The 15655-nt window shown below is 37.7% G+C and overlaps 1 protein-coding gene across 1 annotated transcript in view; it reads right to left on the reverse strand.

Annotated features, from left to right (window-relative positions):
* LOC126253678 (low-density lipoprotein receptor-related protein 2) overlaps positions 1 to 15655 on the reverse strand; it is a 215470-nt gene that overhangs the window by 41564 nt on the left and 158251 nt on the right. The window contains exons 41-44 of the mRNA XM_049955201.1: positions 10943 to 11154; positions 5402 to 5588; positions 1666 to 1885; positions 1239 to 1574 (exon numbers count right to left, since the gene is read on the reverse strand). Of these exons, the coding sequence (XP_049811158.1) occupies positions 1239 to 1574; positions 1666 to 1885; positions 5402 to 5588; positions 10943 to 11154 (955 nt within the window). The remainder of the gene's footprint in view (positions 1 to 1238; positions 1575 to 1665; positions 1886 to 5401; positions 5589 to 10942; positions 11155 to 15655) is intronic.

Genomic DNA, 15655 nt, shown 5'->3' on the forward strand with positions numbered 1-15655 from the left:
GGTTATAAGCACTCAGCTGACAGATTCACATTTAAAGCCAATCTCTTTACATATGCTCATGCAGTGGTCAGTTTGTGATGTCATCAGACCACTGCCTAAGATCACAGAGTTGCATCAATGAATGGAGACAGCAACTGTGTGCTAACTTCAACCATAGCTTGACAAATTTATTTTTGTTTGTCTTTTCAGTTAGTGAAATATTGCAGCAACAAAAGAATCAGAACAGTTTAAGAGAATTATCAGAACACAGGCATTCCCTGGGACCTAATGAAAATGAAAATATTCCTGCATTACAATATATAAAAATCAATGGATTGATTTGGTATTACCCCCCCCCCCCTCCCCACCAACATTTCCTTCCTGACCTTGAATATTTTAATTGTAACATCAAATAAGCGCGTAAAGAATTAATCTTTAAAAAAATCTATTACCTCTGTAAATCCAAGATTACCAATTTTGATATCTTTACAGAGTTCTTCTTTGGACTTCTATGGACGCAGTCTAAATATGCCCACAACAGTTACATATTTATTGGAAGAGGGAGAATAAGCTACATATTTTTCAGTCACAGAGGATTATGTATGCCTACTTTGTTGCTCCTTCAGCTTTTTAAATACAGCTGCTTGATTTAGAAAATAAAGAAATCAATGGCCCTGATCGCTGTAATCCATTTATTTGCTTGCAACTTAATGTTCTGGAAATGTATATCACTACTGGAATGCTAGTTTGTTCATGCTAGAAAAAATTGCTAATGTGTTATGCCATACATCAATTATTCTAGTGGTCAATGTTATTTGAATTTATTGCTTTTTTTGTCACAGTATAACTATTATATTCGTTCAAAGTGAACAAAATAGCTGTAAAACCATCCAGAGCCATTTTAGTGTTGTAAATTAATATTGTTGACTCACACAAATAATGACATAATTATAACCTTCTGAAGGAGGGCACTATGTGCCCGAAACCAGTTAAGGAAATTAAAATTTCTTTTATACAAATGACTGCTGATTATTTTGACATAAGCAACTACACTTGCTGAAGATGGATAAAATATTAAAATTAAACTTATCAGGACTTTAAGCAAGTGATTTGTTTGGATCTAATGAGGGTCCTAGAATAAATCTTAAAGTAATGGCATACATCACAGAATCTCAGTGAGTGATCAAATTTCACTGAGTGATTATGATTTTCACCAGTAAATTAATGTTATTGTGCAGAGTAGAACTACTTCAATTTACCTATAGATTGTCTTAGCACTGACATCACAGAAGTACAAGTACTGGTCCTTGTAATCAAAATCCAGTGCTACTACATTCATGAGGTCCTGATGGACTAATGAATATTGTGTGGCGTCCAGTGACATGTTCCGTATGTAATACTTGTTGGTAAATATCAGCCAGGGTTTTGTGCCATCTCTCCTTTTACATGTATGTTCATCTGTTTCTCTCTCATAAAATGCATCATTACATTTGCAGTAATAAGAACCAGGCGTATTTGAACAGTACTGTGAACAAACTCCAGGGGTTTCCAAACATTCATCTATATCTGTACAAGCTTTATTGTCTGGCATTAACCTGGAAAGAAACAACAGAATATGAGGAACATTCTTTTATTAAAGTTCAAACAGAATTCTGTATTTGGACAAGCACTTTTTTTTAAACTCACTTGTATCCTTGGTTACATTCACAGTAATATCCTGTGGGTGTGTCCACACACTTATGTCCACACTGATGCACTTCTACTTTGGCACACTCGTCAACATTGCAATGCAGAGGCTCGTCAGAATCGTCAGAACAGTCAGATACCTTATTACACACCAAACTGCTATCGATGCAGTCTCCATTGTTACACCGGAATTTTCCTTGTGGGCATGTGTTATTTTTCTCTGAAATGAGATACAAGCATGTAAGAGTAACAGGTGATCCCAGATTCAACAATAGGAAATGTTGACAAGAAAACTGAAAGCAGAACTCAAATAACTGTAAAGGCTTAATCATGTTGTAAAATTATGAGCAGTCAGAATGGCTGGCTGCTACTTTTCTACAAGAGTCAAAATACCAGATATCCAAGAGATACATGAAAAATAGAGAAAAAAGAAAACTATTCATAGCTTTCAGGATTATTAGTTCCTTCTTAATGGATAATGACTAACCCCTCCTTACCAACCTCCCCTCATTCATATCTGAGGAGCACACTAACAGATCTGAAAGGTATGAACGATGCTTTATTTATTTATTTCTTTATTTAATGTGCTTATCGCCCTTACTGGATCGTACCTCCTGTTGGTATGTACTGGGCAGTCACTTTGTCTCCTTGCGATTTTATAATTTTCTCACGCGAATTTTCCTTTTGGCACACACACACACAAGCTCCTCATCACGATCCTGAAGGTCCAAGGCATGTTGACTGGCTACAATGTCATCCTCTGCCACACAGTATCATGCCGCAAGGAGGGGCACGTGGTTAGCACACCTCCCTCCTGGTCTCTTTGCCAACATGCCAAACCTTGGAGCCACTACTTATTGATCAAGTAGCTCCTCAATTGGCATCATCAGCCTGAGTCCACCCTGTACCAGTCCTCCAACGAAGGAAACATTATTGGCACTAATGAGAATTGAATCCGGGTCCTCCACATGGGAGCACTCTTGATCACGCAGCTATGGAGGCAGGTTTTTGACACACAGAAGTTTAACTCAAAATACAGTCTCCTGAGAAAAGGTGGCATGAAAACTGAAAAAGAATTCTCACATCCCATGCAGAATATAAGCGGCTCCTTTGTTATAAGCAACAAGCCGCAAATGTGCGCCAGAACAGAATTCGACCTCAAATTCCTGCCTTTTGCCACTAACTGTGCTGCCTCAGCATGACTCAAAGCTTCAGCTTGAAAGGAAATTGGAGTACAGTATACTCATGATTATTTGGGATAATACGGGGGAGAAATGCAAGAATAATCAAAAAACACGAATAACAGAGATATTTTCAAACATATATTTTTTGTTCGAAAATTTATTCAAGTTCTATGCCTAAGCACTGTAGCCTTGTTTCTTTATAAACATATTCTGTGATGTTGGTCTGCTTGCGAAAGGAGTTGACATTTTTCTGCAGAGCATTTCAAATTTCTTTTGCCACAATTATGTTTTTGTACTGATACCCTCTCTGACCCATATAATCTAGAAGAGTTTCAGCACATTGCAGTGTGGTACAATGACTGACAAGGTCATTGTCTTCACCCCCATTTTCATATTCACTGTCCTCTTCTTTGTTTTATTGTGAAACAGCAGTCACAATTTTCGTGCTCCTCATTACTGAAAGACGGCTTCCCATGCATCGATCTTCTGCCGCTCATTCAAATTTTCTACAACAACAGATTCAAAAACTTTTAAACCAATTTCTAGATTCATTATTTGTGCAGTCCTTATTTCTTCATCACTACCACCTTGAAAATCACTTTCTTCTATATGTGGAAGAATTTTCCACCAGGATCGAACTAGTGTATGCGGCCTGATTCCTACCAGCCATCAGCAATCCAGCATATGGCATCTAGAATTGACAAATTCTTCCAGAACACCACAAAATTATCCTCATTAACTAACATAGACCAGCTCGGTAGTGTCATTTTACCTATGCAATTATGCCTTGGTCCATTGGCTGTGTAATGGCTGTCACATTAGGAGGTAAAAACTTCGTTACAGTGAGACCATCATCAGGTACGAGGATCTTATCATCGAAATATGACCGGGCATTATCAAGCAATAGAACAGCCTTTTGTGGCAATCCTTTCTCTTCTATAAATCGCCAAACTTGTGATAAAAAATGTGGGTGGAACCAGGTTTTGAAAATTTCACTATCCAAGCTCCTGTTTGGTTGTAAAAACGCACAGGCAATCCTTAGCTGTGATATCCTTTAATGCTACAGTTTTTCTCCAATCACTAGTAGTTTCATTTTGTGGTTCCCAGAAGCATTTTGGTGCACAAAATTGTAATGCATTCTTTAGATGACTTATCTGCAGAAGCACAAACTTTTCTCCTAGAAGCAAGGGTTGTGGTTGGTAGACATTTCCAATACATAGCACTTTCATCCGCATTATGAATTTGGTCACGTGTGAAATTCTCTTATTCCACAAATTTCTGGGCCTCTTCCTGGAAGAAATCAGCTGCCACAACATTTGAACTAAGCCACTATCCTGGCACAGTAAGTCTGCAAATCACATGACACTGTTTGAGCCTGGTTAGCCATCTACACGAGGCATTAAATTCTCCCTCTAACACTATAGCTTCATGAAAAAACTTAGTATTTTTGGCAATCATGCCTGAAACATGGACGGCTTTTACTTATTTATGGCTAAACCACTGCAAAAAATCAGCAGCAGGTTGGCCAGTAACAATGTAAATGGTTCTCTGTTGACAGGTGGCAGTCATTTAAACAATGAAATAGCACATATTGTCATGGGGCAGGCTGTTTGTTAGAGGGATCTTTTTTTTTAGATGCATGAATAATCCCCAATCTGAATAATCTGCATGTAAAGGCAAGTATACTGTATCTTGAAAGTAGAAAGTGAAGAGCCTCAGAACAGTGATAAGATCAATCAAACTATTTAATTAATTTCTTTGGTGATCTCAATAAAATTATGCACAGTAAGCCTGTCATAAAAATAAATGGTGACTTACAAATAAAATCATGAACACAGTACTGGTTTAAACTCCACATAAGACTGAAAAATGAATCTGTGTACCTAAATTGCTATTCTGATCAGTGAGCAGGGTGAATAAACCTTATAGCCTAAAGAACAACTTTCATGTTTGTCGACAATTTTTAACAATTGTAATAGTTAAAAACAATTTATTATACAGTGCTACGTAAAAAATTGTATTATAGAGTGTTACATAAAAACTATGATTTTTTAATGCTTATCTATTTTTAGCACATCTCTGACACAAAATTAGTGTATCTGTTCACTGGACCATGTACATATTTCACAACTAAATATGTATGTCATACAACAAGACATTGTACATTGCTGTAGTCTGTTAATCGTTATTTATTGTGTATTCTAGAAATACTACTGAACAGTGATGCAACTCAAGACATTCCAAGAGCTCTTAATACCGTATCCGCTATCCAGAAATATTTACAGGTGTTACATCCCTGTCTAAACTAATTTTTTTAAATGTTATACAGTAAACCAATTTTGCTTCTAATTATTATTTTCTCTAGAGAATCAAATAACACAGAATGTAGTTATATGACTTGTAACTGACACCAAATAAATGAATCACAAACACAATACAACATTATTCTACCCTCAACACCACGCAGACACTTTGGTTTACTGGCATGTTTTAGTGACTTTGATAACCATCAGCATTTATTGATATGTACAAATCAATTTGCTGTATCTTACCTGGACAACTGAATTCATCAGAGCCATCGCCGCAGTCATCTCCCCCATCACAATGGTAGGCACGACGAATGCATTTGAAGTTTTGACAAGTAAATTCTTGAGGACTGCATGTTTTGTACTGAGAATTACAGAATTTCCCCTCATCTGTTCCATCACCGCAGTCATTATCATGGTCACATACCCAACCCTAAATGTGAGTTCAAATGAGCCCAAATCAATAAAAATGTTGATAGTACACATAAAGTTAGAATAAAAATGAATACAGCTGACAGAGAAGTCGAACAAACGTATGTGTCTACAGAAACCACTGATTGTTTTTATTGTAGATGTATGAAAGTAAGGCAGGACCATCATAATTTTTCTTATACCATTCCTGGTATTAACATTTTTTTTTCTTTATTTGAACTCATTCTGTTACAAAGGAATATACAATAGTTACACACAATAGCTAATTTTTTATGCATGATTTATTCCAATGAAATATACTATTCACTTGATATTTACAGACTATTTATGATAGCAATACCATTGGTTATTATGGAATTATTTTAGTTAAAGAAAAATTCAGGGTTTATGATTCATAAAAAATTTTCAATGAAAAAACAGGTGTTTATTTCTAAAGTAACACAGCTCGTTTGAAAGCCCTCATTCTCCTCTTTTCAACAAACATCTAACTTTTCCCAAACACTTCATATTTCACAAGTTATTCATATTCACAATGTCTGTGTTCCAAAATGTTTCAATGTTAACTTGTGATTATTTCCAAACCTCAGTACCATAGTTTTGATGCACAGTTTTTTTTTTTCATCCCAAAAATGCCTACTTTTGGCAGAATAATTTGTTAGTTCGTTAATTATTCAGTCTGAAAAATTTAAGTTTCTTGTAATATTTTGGTAGGCTTTTTGTATCCCTGAGGGCATAGAAATCAACTTCATAATGTAGTGCCTGATACTTTTGCCATTTTCTAATTATACAGCTCATAGTTGAACAGAATTTCTCTTTTTCCTATTATATCTTTGTGTCCTTTCATTTTACTGTCATTTGTATCTTTAACCAACATATAATTGCTGTGTATTTCAATGTTCTGTAATTTTTATACTGTGCTCAGCTACAAATAGGTGTGGCAAACAGAGCAACATCAGTCTGTTAAGTAAAATTGCTAACATCTAGGCATTGCTATTAGTCAGCCTCTATTTTGCTACCAGAACATAAACATCATGTTATAAGTTAATTTGTGTCCAGTATCAAAACTGTACATTTACTATGTGTCAGTTCACGCTCAGGAACCAAAATGTATACAACATGTAGTTGGTAGCTAGTTGAAATGGATTTTACAATGAATCAGAGGGAAACTTTCATTATACTAATATCACCTATTTATGAATCAGTGCTCAGGAGAAGTGCCTATATCTACCATATTTTGAATTAATCTGCCTCCAAAGAACTGTGCAAATATTATTAATGAGTGTAGCTTACCTATCTGCTATAAACATTGAGGCTCCTGCTTGATAAAAAGCTGATTATCACAAGGGACTATTGTGAAGAGACTAAAAATTACTTACTGCAGTGTTGTGTACATTATTTAACAGATGTCAATCAATCCCATTAATAATAGGAATTTAATTCAAGGCGACATATTACGAGATCACTGACTGCTAAGTTCTACATCTGTTAAATTAAGAAAAGAATGAAAAAACAAATGTAACATTTATGGAGAGCTGGGACAGTAAATTATCAAAAAGCTGAATTACTTATTCTTCAACAGTTTGGCATACTGTGAGTCACACACATGAACTTAATTACTGCTTTGTCTCTTCTCCTTCCAGAATATCTTCATTCTTTCACTGAAGTTCTTCATCCTGTATCAGATAATTTTTTTGTAAACTCTTGAAATTATTGGCCTTAGTCTGAAATGATTCTTTAGTGTAAATATATTTTGGACCAATCTCAACTACTTTGACTATAGTTTTTACTTCATCAACCCATTTTGCATCCACTTTCAACATTTACGTTCGTTAATGTACTACCACTAATTATAGTAAACTTCCATAGAATTACAGCCTTCTCTTGCATATCATATTTGTTGTTTCCTTTGCCTCTATGAACACTTTTTCCTTTTACCTACGTAAGTAATTTCTTTCTTTCTTCTCGAGGTACTCCATTTCCAATTTCTTATTCATATCAGGCATTTTGACATGATTCTGTTTTTGTTATGGGCTTCTGTTTTCACTATAAAATGTTGTAGTGTTATGCTTTACCTATGTTTTGGTAATCACTTTTTTGTTGATGTATTCTGCATTCACCTCTATATTATGTCCATCTGCTACTGTTTCACCTCCCTAGCTCCTCTTTTATTCGCTTCTTTATCAATACCACTTGGAGAAATGAGTTCTACATTATAATTGGTCTGCTATCTTGATTTTTTAACTGCTTTGCTTTAGTATAGCAGTTTATATCTTCAAGCCACTGAATGAGGCAATGCCGAAGATTCTCTGTGTAGTTATTAGTCAATCTCTTTTTTGTTCCTGTTAATGAGGAAGAAATGGCTAACTGTATGCCTCATTAAACACCTTAAACAGGTCAAGATGATGGAGAACCAACACTCATCACATGAATATGAAAATGTCAGGTACTGAGACACATTATCTCAGAACAGAAAACCGACTACAATCGCTTAATGAAGTTTGTTGAGTATCTCAGTCCAGACGTAATAACTGTGAGATTCTACAGAGATTATGCAAAGAACTTGCTCCTCTTCCAGCAGAAGTTTATCACAGTCTGCTGGGACAATGAAAGGTACCTAGTGACTGGGGAAATAAAAGCAGGGCACTCTCATTTTCAATAAAAGTCATAGCAGAGACATACGTAATTATAGGCCCACATCACTGACATCAGTTTGTTGTAAAATAATGGAACATGTTTTATGTTCATATATTATGATATTTCTGGAGAATGAAAATCTCCTCTACATAAAACAACATGGATCCTACAAACATAGATTTCTGAAACTCAGCTTGCTATCTTTGTCCATGCGATCCACATTGTTGCAGACATCAGCAACTAAATGGATGCCGTATTCCTTGACTTCTAGAAGGCATTCAAAACAGCTGTGAACTGTAGTTAAGTGGAAAAAATATGAGCCTACCAAATATTGGACCAGATTTGTGAGTGGATGCAAGACATCCTTGCAGATAGAACTCAACACATCAATTTTAATGGAATAAATTTAACAGATGTAAGAGTAATTTCAGGAGTACACCTGGGAAGACTGGTCACTGGTTATAACTAATCTAGCAGATAATGTCAGAAGCTCCATGAGACTATTTGCAATGGTGTGGTTGTCTGTAAGAAGTTAGCAATCCCAGAAAACTAGCAAACACCAGAAAAACCTGCAGAAGATCAATGACTGAAGCAGGGATTGCAGTTGACAATGAAGGTACATAAATGTAACATATTACAGATAACTATGCAAAGAAATTCGCTATTGTATGATAACATTATTGGTGACAAATCACTGGAAACGGCCTAGGAGAAACCATCTGGGGTGACCTATGTGGAATGACCAATAAAACAAATAGTAGGAAAAGCAGACGCGAGGCAAGATTCATTAGAAGAATTTTAAGGCAATCTTATTCATGCATGAATGAAGTGATCTACAAAACACTCGTTTGACCAAATCTTGTGTATTGTACATCGGTCTGGACCCATTACTGGGTTGGATTAATAGAAGAAATAGACAAGATCCAACAAAGAGTTACATGTTTCATCACAGGACGGTTAGTTGGTACAACAGCATTACCACGATGATCAACAAACTCCAGAAGTGGTGTGCATCACAGAGAAGTTTACTATTAAAATTCCAAGGGAGAGGTTCCAGAAAGAGTCAGGCAACAATTTACTTCTTCCCACATGTATCTTACAAAATGACCGCAATGAGAAAATCCCAAAAAACATACCTAACATGGTTTACTGACAATCATTCTTTGCACATGCCACTCGCAAATAGAATGGGGAACATAGGAACAGATAGTGTTACCAGGATAACCCTCAGCCACAGATTGTAAGGTTGCTTGCAGAGTATAGATGTAAAATCACTTTTATCCTTTTATTATGATCCTTATACTAAAATATATGAAAGTACGGCATTCATCACTTTACTATCTGCCTCAAATATTGGTTTTAAATAGTTGATCAACAGCATTAGATGCAGGATATAAGATTTGAGTTTTCATTTTATTGTCTCCTCATGCAGGATTAGTTACTGGCAGGGTGAAAGCTTTCCAATCCACAGGGTAACAACCTTCTGAGTTTCTCTGACAAAATATTAAGTGTGTTGCTTCCAGCTTGTTGTGGGCAGTAATCAACTCAGCAATCAGCAACGACCATAGTTCCTTCTCATATTCAGCCATCACAGAAAAAAGATTTTTTTCGTGTAGTTTTATAGAATTAAATGAAAGCAAATAGAAGAAGAATACACTGAACCCGTATGAAACAACAATAAAAATTAAACACCAAATACGCAAAAGCTCATCTGGCAAGTAATTACTTGCACTGTGGCACACGGCACAATAATGATGTCTCAGATGCTACCAAAATTAATTTCATAGTTTTCTTAACAATTTCTCACTGTAGGTTTCTACAGGTCCAACAGAATGCAAATTCATTAGTGATGACATTTTTCTTTACACAAGAGGAACAGTTTCATGCCTCTCATGGTATTTTATTTTTTATCTTGGAATACTTTTAAGTTTTCCCCAGAAATATGTATCAAATGAATCTACAAACTTTGAGAATGTTCTCATTTAATTTTCACTTTAAATTTGTTCTAGACTACTAATAGAGATGTCTAACTATATTTCAGAATTTTTACTAACATTTGAGATTATCACGAGCTGACCATGCTGTTGGATGTAAGATGAACTTGACGTGTCTATTTTTGTGATGGCCATTAGAGTTTTGTAGATTTGCAATGAGTACATTGCTGCAGATGATGCTAAATATATTAAAACACTCTCTAATAGGAAATCACAAGCTCTGTCGAGAACCTTCTACTGCTGCTAGCTAACAATCAACATAGACTGGCACACAGAAACACGAAGAAGAAGAAGAAGAAGATGATGATGATGGTATGATGGCATATACAAATCAAAGGTTCTAGATATCACTTGTTTTAATTCTCTACAGAATTGTGAATTTTCCTAGAACTGTTATCAACATTAAAAGCTTCCATATTTTAATTCGATTATTTGTAGTATGCTTAAGCAAACTTTTTAGTTTCAGGATGATCCTGTCTCAAAAATCTGCAAAAAAATGATTAGAAACCACAACAAGCTAATCCAACTGAGTACACAAATAAGACGGACAGAAATAAAAATGTGGGACACTACATTGCACTTTATTTATTGTTACTATAACTTTCAGGAAGAATAATATTAGTTGCAATAAATGCAACACTTAGAATGCATACAAGATCAGAAATATCCAAGAGTTTTGCCCTCATAAATTATGTGGCAGTGCACAACAAAATTAAGCAGTATTTACCTTGTTAATGCAGCGTCCATTGGCACACTTAAACTGTCCTTCACCACAAGGAGCTGGAGTTGGGCAATTCAAGAGGGTCGAGTTTTCGTCTGCCCCATCAACACAATCTGGGTCACCATCACAAAGCCATTTCTTGGGAATACATTGGGCCCGATTCCATTTCTTATTTTCATTGCACGTAAATTCTGTCTCCTCATCACATTTTCTATCATCTAAAATTTTCAATAAAATTATAGCTATATTATTTTGTCAGGGGACTGTTGTAAATTATAAAGAAACATAATTTGTGAATTGTCATTTTACAGTCTTTCATGGTAAAAAGATACATAGATACATTCCAATTAATTTGCATTGAAAACAGATTTTTGAAAACACGACGAGACATCCTCAAATCTTCATAAAAACCAAAAATTGACACAAACGCTGTAAATAACCAGTACTTAAAATCTGAAAAACTGATGGAGCTGTCTCTTAGAATCACCATTTCTTCTTCAAGAACTGTTCTGAGGGAAGGAAGATTGACATTCAATGTCCCACAGAGAACACCTCACTAGAGACTTGGTAGAGAAGTGAGCAGCAAACAGGTTTCAAAGGAGCCATTCAAGAATTTACTTTATGTGTTTGAAGGAAACCACAGAAAAGCTAGATAGACAACCAGAAAGGGATTTGCCATCACCGACCAAAATATAAATCCAGTGTAAAAAATGAACCACCTCATTCAGTAATTCATCAGAAAAGCAATAACAAAAAGTATCAATTCTTCCACTGCCCCTGGGACATGTATGTGCCACTTAGGTTACCAAAGAACCAGTGAGAATTTGCTGCATGTTATTGTCAAATTGCTTTGTGCAAAAACTGTTTGACACCACATCACAAGTAGGATACATGTAACTGTTGCATGAGATACTTGCATTTGCATGTAATGATAAAGATCTTGTCAGTTGAAATAATCTACTGAAATGAGAAACTACACTCCTGGAAATGGAAAAAAGAACACATTGACACCGGTGTGTCAGACCCACCATACTTGCTCCGGACACTGCGAGAGGGCTGTACAAGCAATGATCACACGCACGGCACAGCGGACACACCAGGAACCGCGGTGTTGGCCGTCGAATGGCGCTAGCTGCGCCGCATTTGTGCACCGCCGCCGTCAGTGTCAGCCAGTTTGCCGTGGCATACGGAGCTCCATCGCAGTCTTTAACACTGGTAGCATGCCGCGACAGCGTGGACGTGAACCGTATGTGCAGTTGACGGACTTTGAGCGAGGGCGTATAGTGGGCATGCGGGAGGCCGGGTGGACGTACCGCCGAATTGCTCAACACGTGGGGCGTGAGGTCTCCACAGTACATCGATGTTGTCGCCAGTGGTCGGCGGAAGGTGCACGTGCCCGTCGACCTGGGACCGGACCGCAGCGACGCACGGATGCACGCCAAGACCGTAGGATCCTACGCAGTGCCGTAGGGGACCGCACCGCCACTTCCCAGCAAATTAGGGACACTGTTGCTCCTGGGGTATCGGCGAGGACCATTCGCAACCGTCTCCATGAAGCTGGGCTACGGTCCCGCACACCGTTAGGCCGTCTTCCGCTCACGCCCCAACATCGTGCAGCCCGCCTCCAGTGGTGTCGCGACAGGCGTGAATGGAGGGACGAATGGAGACGTGTCGTCTTCAGCGATGAGAGTGGCTTCTGCCTTGGTGCCAATGATGGTCGTATGCGTGTTTGGCGCCGTGCAGGTGAGCGCCACAATGAGGACTGCATACGACCGAGGCACACAGGGCCAACACCCGGCATCATGGTGTGGGGAGCGATCTCCCACACTGGCCGTACACCACTGGTGATCGTCGAGGGGACACTGAATAGTGCACGGTACATCCAAACCGTCATCGAACCCATCGTTCTACCATTCCTAGACCGGCAAGGGAACTTGCTGTTCCAACAGGACAATGCACGTCCGCATGTATCCCGTGCCACCCAACGTGCTCTAGAAGGTGTAAGTCAACTACCCTGGCCAGCAAGATCTCCGGATCTGTCCCCCATTGAGCATGTTTGGGACTGGATGAAGCGTCGTCTCACGCGGTCTGCACGTCCAGCACGAACGCTGGTCCAACTGAGGCGCCAGGTGGAAATGGCATGGCAAGCCGTTCCACAGGACTACATCCAGCATCTCTACGATCGTCTCCATGGGAGAATAGCAGCCTGCATTGCTGCGAAAGGTGGATATACACTGTACTAGTGCCGACATTGTGCATGCTCTGTTGCCTGTGTCTATGTGCCTGTGGTTCTGTCAGTGTGATCATGTGATGTATCTGACCCCAGGAATGTGTCAATAAAGTTTCCCCTTCCTGGGACAATGAATTCACGGTGTTCTTATTTCAATTTCCAGGAGTGTATAATGGAAATTTAGCAAGACCTGGCACTGCCAGCAGGAGAAGCAGTAGCTGTTGAAGTTAAGTTTGTAGGACAGCCGTAAGTCCCAATCAATGTTTTCTATACACCAGTTTTGCTCGATTTGACAAGAACTTCATAGAAACTGTAGACGTTACAGTTCAAAGTAGACTGTGGTATTTACATGTCAAAGTAAATTCCACAGCTTCTGACAATACTCTTTCTAATAGAGCTATACCAGTCAATAAAAAATTATTGATTGGAACTTGTGAGTGCCCTGCAAACTTAATAATGGAACTTCCTGAATCAAACACTACGTAAAATAAAGGAAAGGCAATCTCACCTTTAGCAGCCTGATGTGTGATGCATGGACACACATAACAGAACACAGTATTAACTAGCTTTAAAGTGTCACAGTGGCTGTGGTAGTGTGCGTTTAGGTGTCTGCGTGGTTATGTGTGTGAACGTGTGTACTTTCTGCCAGAAGAAAAGCCAGAGATCAAAAGCTATTTAATACTGTGTCTATGCATCACACAACAGTCCACTAGAAGCAGGTGATTATCTTTCCCTTTACTTTACCCACTGAAAAGTCAAATATTTGACATCATAAATACAATCCACATGATTTTTGGAAAATATACAGTGTGGACCAAAACTACACTGAACAACTTTCAGTTGCTGTTCAGGGATACGTTCTGAGTATTTTGGGATACGAGACCTCATTACAGCGTTATTGCATTTGCTTAGGTTGCTCGCCCCATTTATCACTGTATCTGTATTGTACTGAAAATACTGAAAACAGTGCACAACAGTGCCAATCTGAATGGTATCTGCTGTGTGTCTTGTTTCCACTTGCTCACAGTGCCTGCTGTTGACACAAGTAAAGTCCACTTTAATTCGCCTTCAAGTTAGTATTCAGTAATGCTTAGTTCTGTCTAGAGTTGTGTTTTCTGGCAGTGTTAGTTATGCATTGACAGTGATACACAGCAGTATTATGGATAGGTTTATTGATGACGAGTTGGCCAATGTGCATTTCCTGTATAGGTTCAATGAATGCAATGGCAGAGCAGTGCAATGGCACTATGCTGAGCCAGTGATGTCAACCACTTCAGCTCTACACAGTCACCTACGAAAAACGAAAACTTTTTTTTTTTCGGAATGTACATTTTGGTGATTACACATTATAGGCTTTTTCACTGTTGTGAAGGTATTTTCTCAGAAGGAAAGGTAATTGGGGTGACAAACAGGATAAATCATAATTACATTATTACTTCATAAAGAGCTGCTGAAGATCGCAAGTCCCTTATAGCGAAACACTCAGAAATTATCCAGTGAACAACCTGAGCAAGTTTGTTGGTGGAGTTACGGTTCAGCCCATACCTCATAGATGAAAATACAAGATGATCATTCACTTCATGTACACTGGGACAAAATAGACCCAGATAAAAATACCAGTGGGACACGTATGTCCCAGCCCTCCGCACATTGTAAATGATATTTTTTTCATATTGTTACTTTTGACCGCAACATTAATTAAAATAAACACACACTATTACTGCCTTTCACATATCCATCCCAAACACACACACACACACACACACACTATCAGGGACAATCGTTTGGCACTGAACAAATTTCTTTTAAAAAATTTCACACTATAGAGGAAGAATTCCCACAGTTTTCTTGAAATTATTGGGATAAGACATGTATCGACTTTGCTGTATTAAAAGCATTATGCCTGAAAAGAAAGTTATTGATGAGAAATGAGTGCAATTATATGTTTTGTTTTGTATTGAAAGTGAATGCTCTCAATTCGATATGTAATGACAGTTTCTACACCAGATGGTCAAAGCCTGTTCAGCATCTGTAGGGTAACTGGTTCAAGAAAACATATGAAATATTTAATTTCATACAATGAAATGTGTAAATGTAACATATAGCAATTTTACATCTGATGCAACAAATACAAATAATCTGATTAATGACCTGTTTCCATTTATTTTGAATGTATATCATTTTGGAACATAATTACTGCAGTCCAGTTGGTGCTGTGTGAGCAGTATGTGTGATGGCATATAAAAATCAGATATTACAGTTTTATAATGTAGCCAAATCTTCAGCCACGAAGTTGTGAATGAATTTATGATATAACATGTGACAGTCCTCTTGTGAACATTGGAGGCCCAATGGTGATATTTTAAGTAAGTAGAAGTTTAAAACTGACCTGTCAGTTGATAAATTGAGATGATTCTTTTTTGAAGCATAAAAAGTAGGAATATTACGTGAGGCTCAGGAATTTATCTAAAACAATTGAAACTTATTTT

Source organism: Schistocerca nitens, chromosome 4 (genome assembly GCF_023898315.1).
Source record: "Schistocerca nitens isolate TAMUIC-IGC-003100 chromosome 4, iqSchNite1.1, whole genome shotgun sequence".
Taxonomy (NCBI): Eukaryota; Metazoa; Arthropoda; class Insecta; order Orthoptera; family Acrididae; genus Schistocerca; species Schistocerca nitens.